Source organism: Saccostrea cucullata, unplaced genomic scaffold (assembly GCF_032062105.1).
Source record: "Saccostrea cucullata isolate Sc308-1 unplaced genomic scaffold, CSIRO_AGI_Scuc_v1 ctg348, whole genome shotgun sequence".
Taxonomy (NCBI): domain Eukaryota; kingdom Metazoa; phylum Mollusca; class Bivalvia; order Ostreida; family Ostreidae; genus Saccostrea; species Saccostrea cuccullata.
The window spans coordinates 278967-291417 of NW_026933269.1; the positions used below are offsets into that span (position 1 = coordinate 278967).

At 30.6% G+C, this 12451-nt stretch overlaps 1 protein-coding gene across 1 annotated transcript; it reads left to right on the forward strand.

The window, feature by feature from the left end:
• The first annotated feature begins 10575 nt into the window (after positions 1–10575).
• Positions 10576–12191, forward strand: LOC134237868 (uncharacterized). The gene is made up of 2 exons (XM_062720021.1): positions 10576–10758; positions 11747–12191. Exons 1-2 carry the CDS (start codon positions 10668–10670, stop codon positions 12142–12144), a joined length of 489 nt encoding a protein of 162 aa, XP_062576005.1. The 5' UTR covers positions 10576–10667; the 3' UTR covers positions 12145–12191.
• The last annotated feature ends 260 nt before the right edge of the window (positions 12192–12451 follow it).

The window sequence follows — 12451 nt, forward strand, 5'->3', positions numbered from 1 at the left end:
TTTCAGACCCCGAAATATGTCGCAATCAAGTAGAATAATCATTTACATGCTCCATAATAAATAGTTACGTACGTATTATGTAATATGTGAAGTGTCCAGTAAATCGCTGGTTTCCGAATTTTTTAAGCTTTGGTGATTTAACAGATTTTGAATCAGCTGTTCTTTTGTTACAACTTCAAGCTTATTATGTCTGCGGCGGCATCTCGTTAAATTATCAAATGAGGTAATTATAACTCTGGCCTTCAAAATATGTTTACACCAAGTAATCAAAGCTATCAATTATATAAACTGTGAAAACTATGAAAACAATTAAATCCACTACAACCAAGCACTAGATCAAGTCTAACGGTACCCCAAATTAAGGAAATGTGTAAGTTAGTATGTACATTTAAATTATAAAACATTCATTTTTTATGACTTTACTATGTAGACTTAATTTTATCCGAGTAACCGAAAAGCAGTTTTACTAACCGAAACTCGCATCGTTCGACGGTTAACCGGTTAACCGGGTACTCGTTGCCAACACTAATTGTTATGTTAATCAATTGTACCATATTCAATACAAAATTTAAAAGTTCAATTTTTATTCATTATATTTGTATACCCAGTAACTTTTATTGATACGAGTATATATTACAAGTTCCCATGCTAGGATTTTTTTTTGTAAAACTGATTATATAAAAATTATACCTTTATAAATATCTATGAAGAGGAGAAAAAAATTGAAATAACTAAAACAGTTTACACAAAATATTAAGCCATTTTAAAAATCTTTTATTCATAATCCTAATTATATGTTATCATTAAGGATGTAATAATATCTCATTTCTCCCTGTGCACAAACACAATCGCCAATAGATCGATCAGGTATGCGGCCGATAATAACAAAGGTGGCCGACAGTCAATTTTGAATTGCAGTAAGTCCGAGTAATATTCTTGAGTAGATGATTTTTTGTTCTAAATTTCACTAGAAAATTTTGTGTTCTCCACTTATTGTTCAAGATAAGGATATCAGCAACATCTTAGGCATTCAAAATTTGTCCAAAAAGGCTACCCCGCAGCTTTCCAGCTAATGTAGAGTTATAAACATAATCTGAAATGAGATGAGTCAGAAGAAAAAAATCTGACTGTAACATCGATATAAATTTAATTATCTCGCAGAAACTTGGACCCACAATGCAACAGAAGTAATCAGTTATCTTGTTCTCCGGACTGGTAACTGTGTTATTGCCCTAAAACAAAGAAAGGTTATAAAAGTAACTCACTTGCGCTAAAAAAAATTGCACAGGGATATTAAATTAGATTCTCTTTAATTTCTTTTGCATATTTAGAGACTTTGTTATAGTAATGCAACTTTTACAGCTGCACCGTCAAAATATCACATGTACTTATTCCAATGCAATAAGGAATTAAAATTCTGATGACTTTCAAATTCAACCCATGCTTAGCGCTTTCCAGTACTTTCAGTACTTTGATTCTTAAAGTAATTTATTTGTCGACAATGTTGCTATTGGAGTTTTATGAAGAGACTTACTTTTACAATTTGCGACTGACTTCTACAACTGAAACAGAGACTTACTCCATATATTAATATGTAAAAGTCAGCTGTCGAATGTAAAAGTAAGTCTCTTTATAAAACTCCATAACAAAAAAAAGATCATGTATGTGTTTTAGATATTTATTACTCACAAATACGTGCATATACTTTTTTTGTGAAATGTTCTTTAAAAAAAATATTGTATGTCCATTTTGTTTAAAACATTTAAAAATATATTCGTCTTGATTCAACATTAATGGCAATTACGGGGATGGCTAAGGAAACAAGAAAATTTATGCTTGAAGATAATCATTATTTCATTAAGCATACCAATAAAAGGTGACATTTTTTCTCTTTCCAGCTTTGGCAAGGAGATGTGTTGATTTCTGCTATTCAATATGTAAGTCGAATCAAAATTTGAGTATGCTACATGTACCAATTGGACATCGCTTTGAATAACAGAATATGTTAAACACATACATAATTTTCCAAAAAAGATATTTTAGATTACGTTTATTAAAAAAAAACTCTTATAATTTGAATATATGTAGGATGCAAGTAAAATGAGCTCAATACATGAAATCAACTGCGGTATATTATATTTAATCTAGATCTATTTTTGCCCATAAAGATGCGGATATTGTCAAACTAGAACAGAAAGACAAGAACAAAATTTAAATTCGTATACGATTTTGGTTTATTATTGTTAAAATGTTTAATTAATAATATTTTTGGAGAGAGCTGTCTCTTTCTACCATCTTATTGAATAGTTGCAAGTTTGTTAGAGTTGCATGTTTATATATTTTGATGCAATACAATGTCATGTGATTGTTAATCGAAGAGATATGATGTTACATGCTGTACGTGTTCATAGATGTCATTGATAGATTTACATACATAAATGTTGAATTTTTTTTTAGAATCATAATTATTGCCTTTCTGGTGATTATAACTTCAACAATGTAAAACAAATAGATATGCTTCATTTACTATGGATTTTTGAAACTTATAATTAATATTGCTCAAATTTTGTTTTTTCATTGCTGTTGTTATATCAATTAGTTTAGTGTATTATTTTAATTTTTTTTTAAAATCAATTTTGTCATTGCTCATACGAATTATGCCCCCCACTGTCTCCATATGCTTGTGAGAAAACGAATCGTTCATTTAAGTAATGTTAAATTAAGAGAACATGTCAAATAAGTTTAAAAAGACACTGTGACGCACAAAGGGGAAAATTGGTTGACAAATGTACAATTTTTACATGAGCCGTGTAAATTTTGTTCAATTCCTAAAAGTATTAGGTTTCAGAAAATTACAGGTGTTAGAATCTACAAATCCCAAATTAAAGGAGAAAAATAAAAGTAAAAATAATTTCAGTATGCCCCATAAAGCCAAAATATTGGTTTATACTTCTTCCTTCCTCTTGTACAATAATCATATTCATTATTTAAAAAGGTCGTTCATGGGTCATTTTCAAAAAAAGTTTACTTTTTTGTCTTTTGATCAGAATAATAGGAAAACATTTTTTAGAGTGAAATTTTTTTCCCGTTGGTTAATATACATGGTCATACAGCTTATAAGTTATTTTATGATCATCTCCCAGGTGTTTTATAAAAAAAATATTCTATGTATTCCGAGTAAAATTTAACAGTAAAACCATTTCACATTAACAAAAATTTTATAACGCGCTTATTTAAATGATAGGGAAAAAATTACCCTGTGAAGATATGTACAAATTTTGAACCTCATATTAATTGAATTCATTTACAGATTAATTTGATATGATTGTTTTACTTATGCCGCCCACTAAATACTAGTATTGTGCATTTAACATTCAGGAAGTGACATGTCTCTCCAGTTTATGTCATTCCTGTTACCAAAAGGAAAATGTAAAAATAAAAGTTATCTCACTTTCCGAGGAACTGTTTTCATGATCCACAATATATCATCATTTTCTGTTGTCTCAAGTTTATGAGCGCCATGCTTTGAAAGTGAGTAAAGAAAGGGTTAAAAGGTCGATGAGTTTGTCTTATTGGTTGAGTATAATGAAAGTCTTATCTGTTACCTTCATAATATGCAAGTACTCTTTAAATTGTTTATTCTGCTAAAACAATCAGATTAACTAAGCTACAAAGAAATTGTTTCAATGTCTCGATGATGCAAAAAGAGTACGGTATACTAAATAAGGGGTGATTTATATGAGAAACGTCCATCCTGTTACTGTCATTCCTGTTACCATTAACATGACAACAGTAAGGAAAACTGGACTTCATATCTTGAGTTTTAACAATAAAAACAATTACTTTTATTTTTCTAAGTAATAGAAATTTAATAACACATGTTAAAAAAGTTCGTAAATCACATTGAAATAAGTTAGTGCTTCAAATAGTGCCATTATAACTTAAACATGCACTCTTGTAACAGAATGGACAGAAATTGTAACAGGAGGGACAAATTATCCTGGTATTTATATACCTATCTAAGTTTCATATTTGTTTTTCTTAAAATGATGCAAAATTCCTAGTTTTGCAACAGCATAGAGTACCTTTAATAAACAAAAATTGAACTGATAAATATTTTAATAGCACTTTACAATTAAATTTCGTAACAGGATGGACATAAATGTCTTTTATTGTCTCAAATTTGCCAGATTTGACAAAATCATGTTTTTATTTTACATTTATTTCTCTTTTCCTAACTAATAAAGTTAAAAAAAAAGTCAATTTTTATTTAAAATGTACATTTCATTGTCCATCCTGTTACACTGTTTTGTCCATTCTGTTACTATTTTGTCCTTCCTGGTACCCGAGTTCTTACTGTTACCAGTATATTTTTCTAGTTTAAATTGCTTTGGCAAAGCACCTGTTTAAATAACTGTCTGTAACTGTTTATTCTAATCACAAAAATAATGTACAAGAATGTTTTTTTTTAACTATAGCAAATAAACATTCCACAATAAGGCTTTTCATGAAGAAAAACCCGTAGATTTTGCTTCTGTTTGGTATATGGAAGTTTGACATGCTTTTAAACGCTCATATATTAGATGAATGTCAAACATCTTGGCATTCAATAATAATTTTTTCATTTATTAACGGTATACAACAGATAATTTGATGAAAATTTTGAAATAGAGTTTTACAGCTCTTTTTATGAAAGTAACAGGAAGGACATTAAAGTTTAAATGACTTAGATAAATGTCAATATTTTTTAAAAGAAATATTTTCTTTTATGCAATGCAGTGGTTTTAGTAGTTCATTACTATATTATTCAAATAAAGTTGAAAAAAATCATAGTTAAACCACTTTCATTTTTCAAAAATATGTCATATAAAAACTGAACTTTTTTTTTGAAAATGACCCTCATATGATTTATCAAACAACCAAACGATATGTTGCTCTAAACATGTTTTTGTCATTTACATCAAATTTTGAAATTCCAAAAAAATTACATACGGCATTATATTCATACGTCTTCGAAGTTTAGGCATATTTACTAAAAGTACAACATTTACTTGTATAATTTATTCAACAGCTAAGAATCATGAATTGAAAGTTTTAAAGATTTTTTTTGCAATATACCTCTATGAAAATTCTTAATTTAATTTGTTTCACGAGTGACAGCCTTAAGGATTTTTGTGCGATTGTAATTTGTTTGTTCATCTCACAGACATGTCTTGTTGGCTATTTTATGCAGCGCAATTGTTGCGCTTCATATTGTCATCCTATAAATAATGTTACAGGCGACATTGTGTATTCCTCTTAACTGCACATATTATCCTTCACAGTATACGAGGGGCGTTCAAAAAATAATGTCATTGGGGCTCGGAAAGAAACAAAAAAACGCTTTCCTTTGACTTTGTCTTAATGCTTTCGCTAAAATATTCGATTTCAATTAAAACGCATATCCGTAACATTTTCATTCAATTTCAAATTGTTTTTGGAACACATTTTTGAGTATGACCCTTCGTATACTGGAATACGGCAGATCCTATGATATGCTGTACTTGTTTTCAATTAAAACGCATATCCGTAACATTTTCATTCAATTTCAAATTGTTTTTCGAACACATTTTTGAGTATGACACTTTGTATACTGGAATACGGCAGATCCTACGATTTGCTGTACTTGTTTTTTTTTTTCTCTTTCCGATAGATGTTTTTTCTAAGTTTAGGAAATGAAACAAGGCAAAGATTGAAAGATCTGGTAAATTTTGTTGGTGTGACAAAACATCAACTTCCTGTTTATCCCCAAAACTTCTTTTACTCTTCATGGCCTGTAGGTTTGGACGCCGTCATGAAGACAATTAATGAGAATTCCTCATTCTGTATCCTTTCTCTCACAAACCTTTCTTTATTTTGCAAAAAAAAATTGTTTTCTAGACTCCTCCATAAATTGAACTTCCTCCCAGAATATGTATTTGAGCAACAAGACCGCAAAAAAATAAGAAAATAGCATATAAAACTGTTTTATTCTCATGCAATTCTTTCCTCTTCTTAGGCCTTTGTAGTTTTGCCAAGTGCATCTTATTGTAAATTTGTTTCATGGGCTTAAAGCAAAATGGATTCAAGTTTCATCATATATTAGAATTTCTTACAAACGTGGATAAGTACAATTTTCGATTTTTAAAAAAATAATTGTTTGGATATTCCTACACGCTGTCGTTTTCACTCATTTTTTAAAATATAGGGTGACCTTTGAGTATTATACTTTTTTTTTACTATAAAATGTTTCTTTAAATTAGTTTGAACTATCCCCAAAATGATTTTTATCAATTTTGCTATGTGTCTTAAAGTCAACAAAACATAATCAGTGATAATTTGTTAAAATTTTGCAAATTTACATCCCTATTGCACCTTATGTTGTTGGTTTTTAAAATACATGTCAAAAGGTCAAGATCTTTCAAAATTGTTGGTGCCCAAAGGAATCCACAAGTAATACATTTTTGAAATACGAAATCCCTTTTTCTTACAGTTTTTAAAAAGGGGTCAATAAACTCTTAGTCAATTTAAAAAAAATCTGAAGGTTTATACCCACTAAAAAGTCACACTGAATAAACATAAGTAGTATATGAAAGTCCTAGCACTCAAGTTCAAAAGTTATGGTCAAGGTTCAAGTATTGAATTTTGTTTGTAAACGAGGGACAAACACAAAGGTTCAGGTCAAGAGAACATATTTTGTAATACCCAAAGAAAAGTGTTGTTAGAAGGAATACGTTCGTAAATTATGAAACAGAGACCAAAATTATACATGTACATGCGTAAGAATCCCTTTTAAATAATACTTTCATATGAAATTACAATTTCGACATTTTATTCTGGAAATGGTAGCCAATACCTTGCGCATGTATCCCGCTCTACAAGACCTACTTGAATGAGAGAATGAAAGAACATTCAGACTGTATCCATAAAATGCTTCGCACCAATATGTTTCTTTCCGCATCAGATCTTCGCTCCATTCTTTAAAAAGAATTGTCCAATGACTCTTCCTGATTACCGATTAGCAGAAACCGCCCTCCCCCAAAAAATGTACATGACAAAGGGTTACTAAGTATCACGCAAAGGAATTAACAATCACCGTCCAATTAAATCGTAGACGGAAGAGTCATTGTGCTTGAATGGATAAGCTTTCTGTGTGGTAGTACAAATTAAAGTTTATGGTAACCTTGCATATGCTTTGTGTCTTAAATTTGACGCTGCCAGAACACTCAGCTTTAAAAATTTCAACCAATAAAAGGAGGTGCTGCTTTTCGCCGATAGGAATGTTTGATTCAAATAAAGAGCAAACAGAATCACTTTGGTGCGATGCATCCTAAATAAACGCAGTTGTTTAACAAGAATATTAAAGAGAAATGTCAATTATTTTGGAAGAGTCAACAACTAATGTAAATACATGAATACTTAAAAAAGTATTGTGCACATCCAAGTTGCAATGTACATGTATTAGTACTCATAACATTGACTTATTATGGGAAAAATAACATTGAATATTCTCTTTTAAGTTGTAAACAAGTCTCCGGAAGAAACAAGACTTGAAGGTAAGCTAGTTGTAATTTTAATAGTTTACTTTTTCTATGTATTATATATATGCTGAATTATGTATGATTGGTACCATTTTAGGATTATATTCTTTATGTGACTTCAGATAATAATTAAAACCCAAAAAGTATGAAATTTCATAAATACGTAATATCATTTCATAGTTGTTCCGTACGTGCCGTACATGTGTTAGAATCAACGATTTTATTAGACAGATATATTTTGCCATGCAATTGTATTCACAAAGTAACAAACATGTATGATTTCCTTGAAATATTTCGTCTCATAATTGTAACTAGCTGCAGATCTGTACTCTCCGAAAAAATATATTGATAGACCGGAGAGCTACAGTGCCACCCATTGAAAAAACTGTATATTTATTGCGCACAAAAAAGTGCGCTCAATTCTCGATTTATTTCTCCATGTTTTTAAAACTGTAATCTCAAAATACTACTAACCGTATGTTCCTTACATATTCTTTCACTGTTTCCACAACCAAATATTCCTCATTATTGGTATTAATAGTCCTCTTGATCCTGATATTGTAATCATCGAAAATTTCCCTTATTTATCCTGCCATTTTGTTTCAAAGATAATATATTCGGTCCAATATGCTTCGTTCAGATGTCAACTATGATAGTACTTGATAGAGGAGGAAAGAAATTTTTTTAAATCTTCCCTGTTTTGCAACCGAGGTAAGAATTTGAAAGAATTAATTAAGAACAGAGCGGTCATTTTTGTGCGCAATAAATAAACAGTTTTATCAATGGGTGGCACTGTAGCTCTCCGGTCTATCAATATATTTTTTTTCGGAGAGCTACAGATCTGCAGATAAATTGTAACGACATGTACAAACAAATTGAGTAACGCGTGATAAAAACTTAACATTTATTTAGGTATCTGATGTGATTTATATTTCAAAATAAATGCATTATCTTTCGTGCAAGCTACTGTAAATGAAAGAGTCAAAGTACTAACTTCTGTTGAGTGAGAGTGATTCTTATCTTCGTTTATGACCACTGGTGGATTTAGAGAGGGGCAGGACCCCCTCTAATAACATAAGTTTTGAGGAGCACCTTTGGCCCTTCATCGAGCCAAAACTAATGGACCTCCCAACTTTCCAAGATTCCTGTATCCGTCACCGAGAACGTTGCACTTCCTCGGCCTTCGACGTTTGTGACTTTTAAATAACAAAAATCTGCATGCTTAAACCATTTGACCCATTTTCATGCTATTAAAGCATTGAATCATAATTTAGATATAGTCTCATAACTGCAACGGTGTGTTCAAACAAATCTAATAATGCGCGTTATGTCGATATTGTGTTTTGAATGTCATTGTTTTCCAGACACTTTATATGAAAAAATAACCCACAACAACAACAACAAATTAATAGTTGTTATACCCAGAATACTGTAAACGTATTACATTTGCATGTATATTCTTAGTAGCGCTTTTAATGAGAAAATTTAGAATTGCGCTAAATCAAAACTATGCTAACTCGTTCAAAAATCCATTTCCGCCAAATATTGTACACGCTAAATATAATACATTTTCAGTAATCGCACAATGAAATTTTTAGTGTATAGAATGTCTGAATTATAAACTAGATTGCTACCTTATTATCTGGCTTCTCAAATCATAAGCTACTTTTTCTAAAACAAATTTCTTCACAAACTTTCTCTCTCTCCATGAATTTGTACTTTCTTTTAATTTAAGCATAAACACCAGTTTTATAATAAAATCCAGTTATGGTATCCCAAAATAATTAAGTTAATATAAGAATAATGCTATGTTGCAACCACTATTGAACTAACGACCACTAATGAAATAATTCTTTCAATAGTGGTTGAGGGTGCATTTCAATAACAAACATAGGTTGCAACCACTACTGAAATACGACCACTATTGAAATGGTATTTTAATATTCGTTGAGAGTTTATTTCAAAACCAAACACTTAACCACTATTGAATGACAACCAATCAATACAAAACACAAGTTGTAAACACTATGTTATAACGATCACTATTGAAAGAATTAATTTGATAGTGTAAGTGCATTTCAAAACACAAGTTGTAACCACGTTCACAATTAAATGAATTTAGGTAGGTCAGTTTATTAAAAAAATAATTTCTTCAAAAATGAAAACACAGAGCAACTTAAACTATCATACGTGCATTTAAATCAATAAATTAGTTTATTGTGTCAGAGAACAGAATGTGTCAACAAGCCTTACACTTGTTTAAATAGTTGTGGTAGTTCTATAAACTTGCAATGTGATTTTGGTAAGGAAATCATTGTCAGCATATATGAAAATAATTGTTTTAATATCTGTTTGAATCGTTGTTTAAAAAATCTATTTAATCACTATTGAAATCTTTATTTCAAAAGTGAACATTATCTCATTAGTGGTTGGAACCTATGTTTGTTATTGAAATGCAATCTGAACCACTATCAAATAATTATTTCAAAATTCGTCGTATTTAATTAGTGGTTATTACCTGAGTTTGGTATAGAAATGCACTATAAAAATAATTATTCAATAGTTGTTGCAACCTACGTTTGTTTATAAAAAAGAATCTCAACCACTATTGTTATAATTATTTCAATAGTGGTTGTATTTCAATTGTGGTAGCAACCTACGTTTGTCATTGAAAAGAAATCTCAACCAAGTACTATTGAATTGATTATTTCAATAGTGGTTGTAACAGTGCAATATTGGTAATTATTAGGCAAGATAAAGAAGATTGCTTAGAACTTTTTTTTCTTTTTTAGCTCTTCGACAGGTAAAGTGGAGGAAATTCAATGGTAAATAATTTTAAACATACTAATATGCACTCTCGATGTCATCGCGCAAATTTTAAAATAGGCAAGCTGATCTGTTATGCTTAAAAAAAAGAAATAAGCGCGAAAAACTTTAAAAAATAAACAATTTATCTTGTATATTTCTCTATGTTTGTTTTATCTAAAATTATATTTCACTTTCTTTTAAGTTAAAGCTCTTACACAACCACAGATTTGTGAACAACTCTTTGAGGAATTTAAGGTGAAATACTTACCAAATGCAGAACTACTGTGGCAAAATGACCAGATGGATCAATACCCAAATGTTTTTCTTTGTTATCATGACTCTCGAGTACAAGAAGACATACTGAAACCCTTGCAGGAAAGCGATAGATCAGGTATACCATGTTTAGTGTTGTCAACACATGTCCTTCATTTAAAACAGTCGGCGACAAGGTTTACTCACAACACCAAAGTAATACCACCATACTAACGAGAAAAGAAATACAAATCTGCAGTTGGGTAGAATGAATCGTTTTTGATAATTTTCATGCCTAAATATGCTATACTTCAATAAATTTAGTGCTGATAACGAGTTTGCGATTAACAAGTCAATTGTCGAACGATGCAATTATTTGTTAGTAAAACTACAATTCGGTTACTTGGATAACGTGACAAAAACAATTCTTTTGAATTTACTCAACATTTATCATTTGAGCCCTTTATTATTTTTTTAATATTCAGCAGAGGTACTCAAAAAGAATATCCAGAAACATTGACGATGTATGTCTGAAAGTTTGTATGTTACATGACTGTACCTATTTTGAATGTGTAATGTTGAAGTAACAACGAAACGTGTATTATTCACTCATTTATGTACAATTCACGCCTCTCGAGATTTTAGCTCCCGTGAGCTGAAAGCTTGATTGATTTTCTGATCACATTTATCCTGTAGATCATCTGTTCATCTAGCCGTCTTTCTGTCCTTCTGTCTGTTATCCTAATCTACCACAGGGTAAGTGGGGTGAAACGAAGACGTTCCTTGATTTGTGATTTCATTGTGGAAGAATTTCCATGTAGTATAGATTAAATTTTATTTAAATCATGTCCCATGGGTCAGGAAGTTGCTACTATTGGGGATGCATGGTTTCTTTTTACAAAGGAATAAAAAGGAAATATCCTCTACTCAAGAACAGCTATGATTAATCATATTTATATGAATGCATCCTCAGTAAGTGTAGAATTGGGTTTGTTTAAATCATGATCCCAGGATTTTATTCGACCAAACACTTAAAATTTCCGATTTATCAAAAAGCCTCTTCTATTATTATGAAATGAAGGATGAATGTTTGTTATTATTTTGTTTAAAACAAATTTTTTTCATAGGAAAACCAATTTTAGTTGTTGGTATCCAACCGTGTGAGAAAACCATAAATCCAAGTCGCTTATTGAAAAATAACATTCTGTGCAAGGAACAGGAAAATACCTATTTTACTGATATTATATTCTCTGATAGCAGTGAAGATTGTTATTTATGTAAAACAAACTTGACAGCGGCAGAAGATATCAATGAATTTTGCAAACCTTTCGATTCACCAGAAGTGGATAGACCCTCAATCTGTATTAATGCAACTGCTAGGGGACAACAACAGGATTTCATGGAACTTCAGGACAGAAGTGGCAGGAATCTGCTTTACAGAGAAGAAAACAATTCTTCATCGTTGCAATCAATTAAGATCAACAATGTTACACAAGGACACGAAAACTCAGAGGCAAGAAAATAAATGTTTAGATTTTTAAATGAATGCAGTCCTCAGTGACTATGTCGATAAAAATGGTACATATCATTTCAAGTCGTAACCTGGGCTTCCACATTTTATTCATTTTTATTAAATATTTATGTTCAGTGTAACAGAGTTATGCATTGTTGAGGGTTGTTTGACAAATATTTATTAAAAATTAATCTTATATTCGATCAAATAAACCAAGAACCTTTTTGACCGTTTTGTGTATAAAGGGCTATTTGAAAAGTTCGTCAGATGTGTCTTTTTAAGGTTCTGTTTCCTTGTGACAGTAATCTACATAACTCAA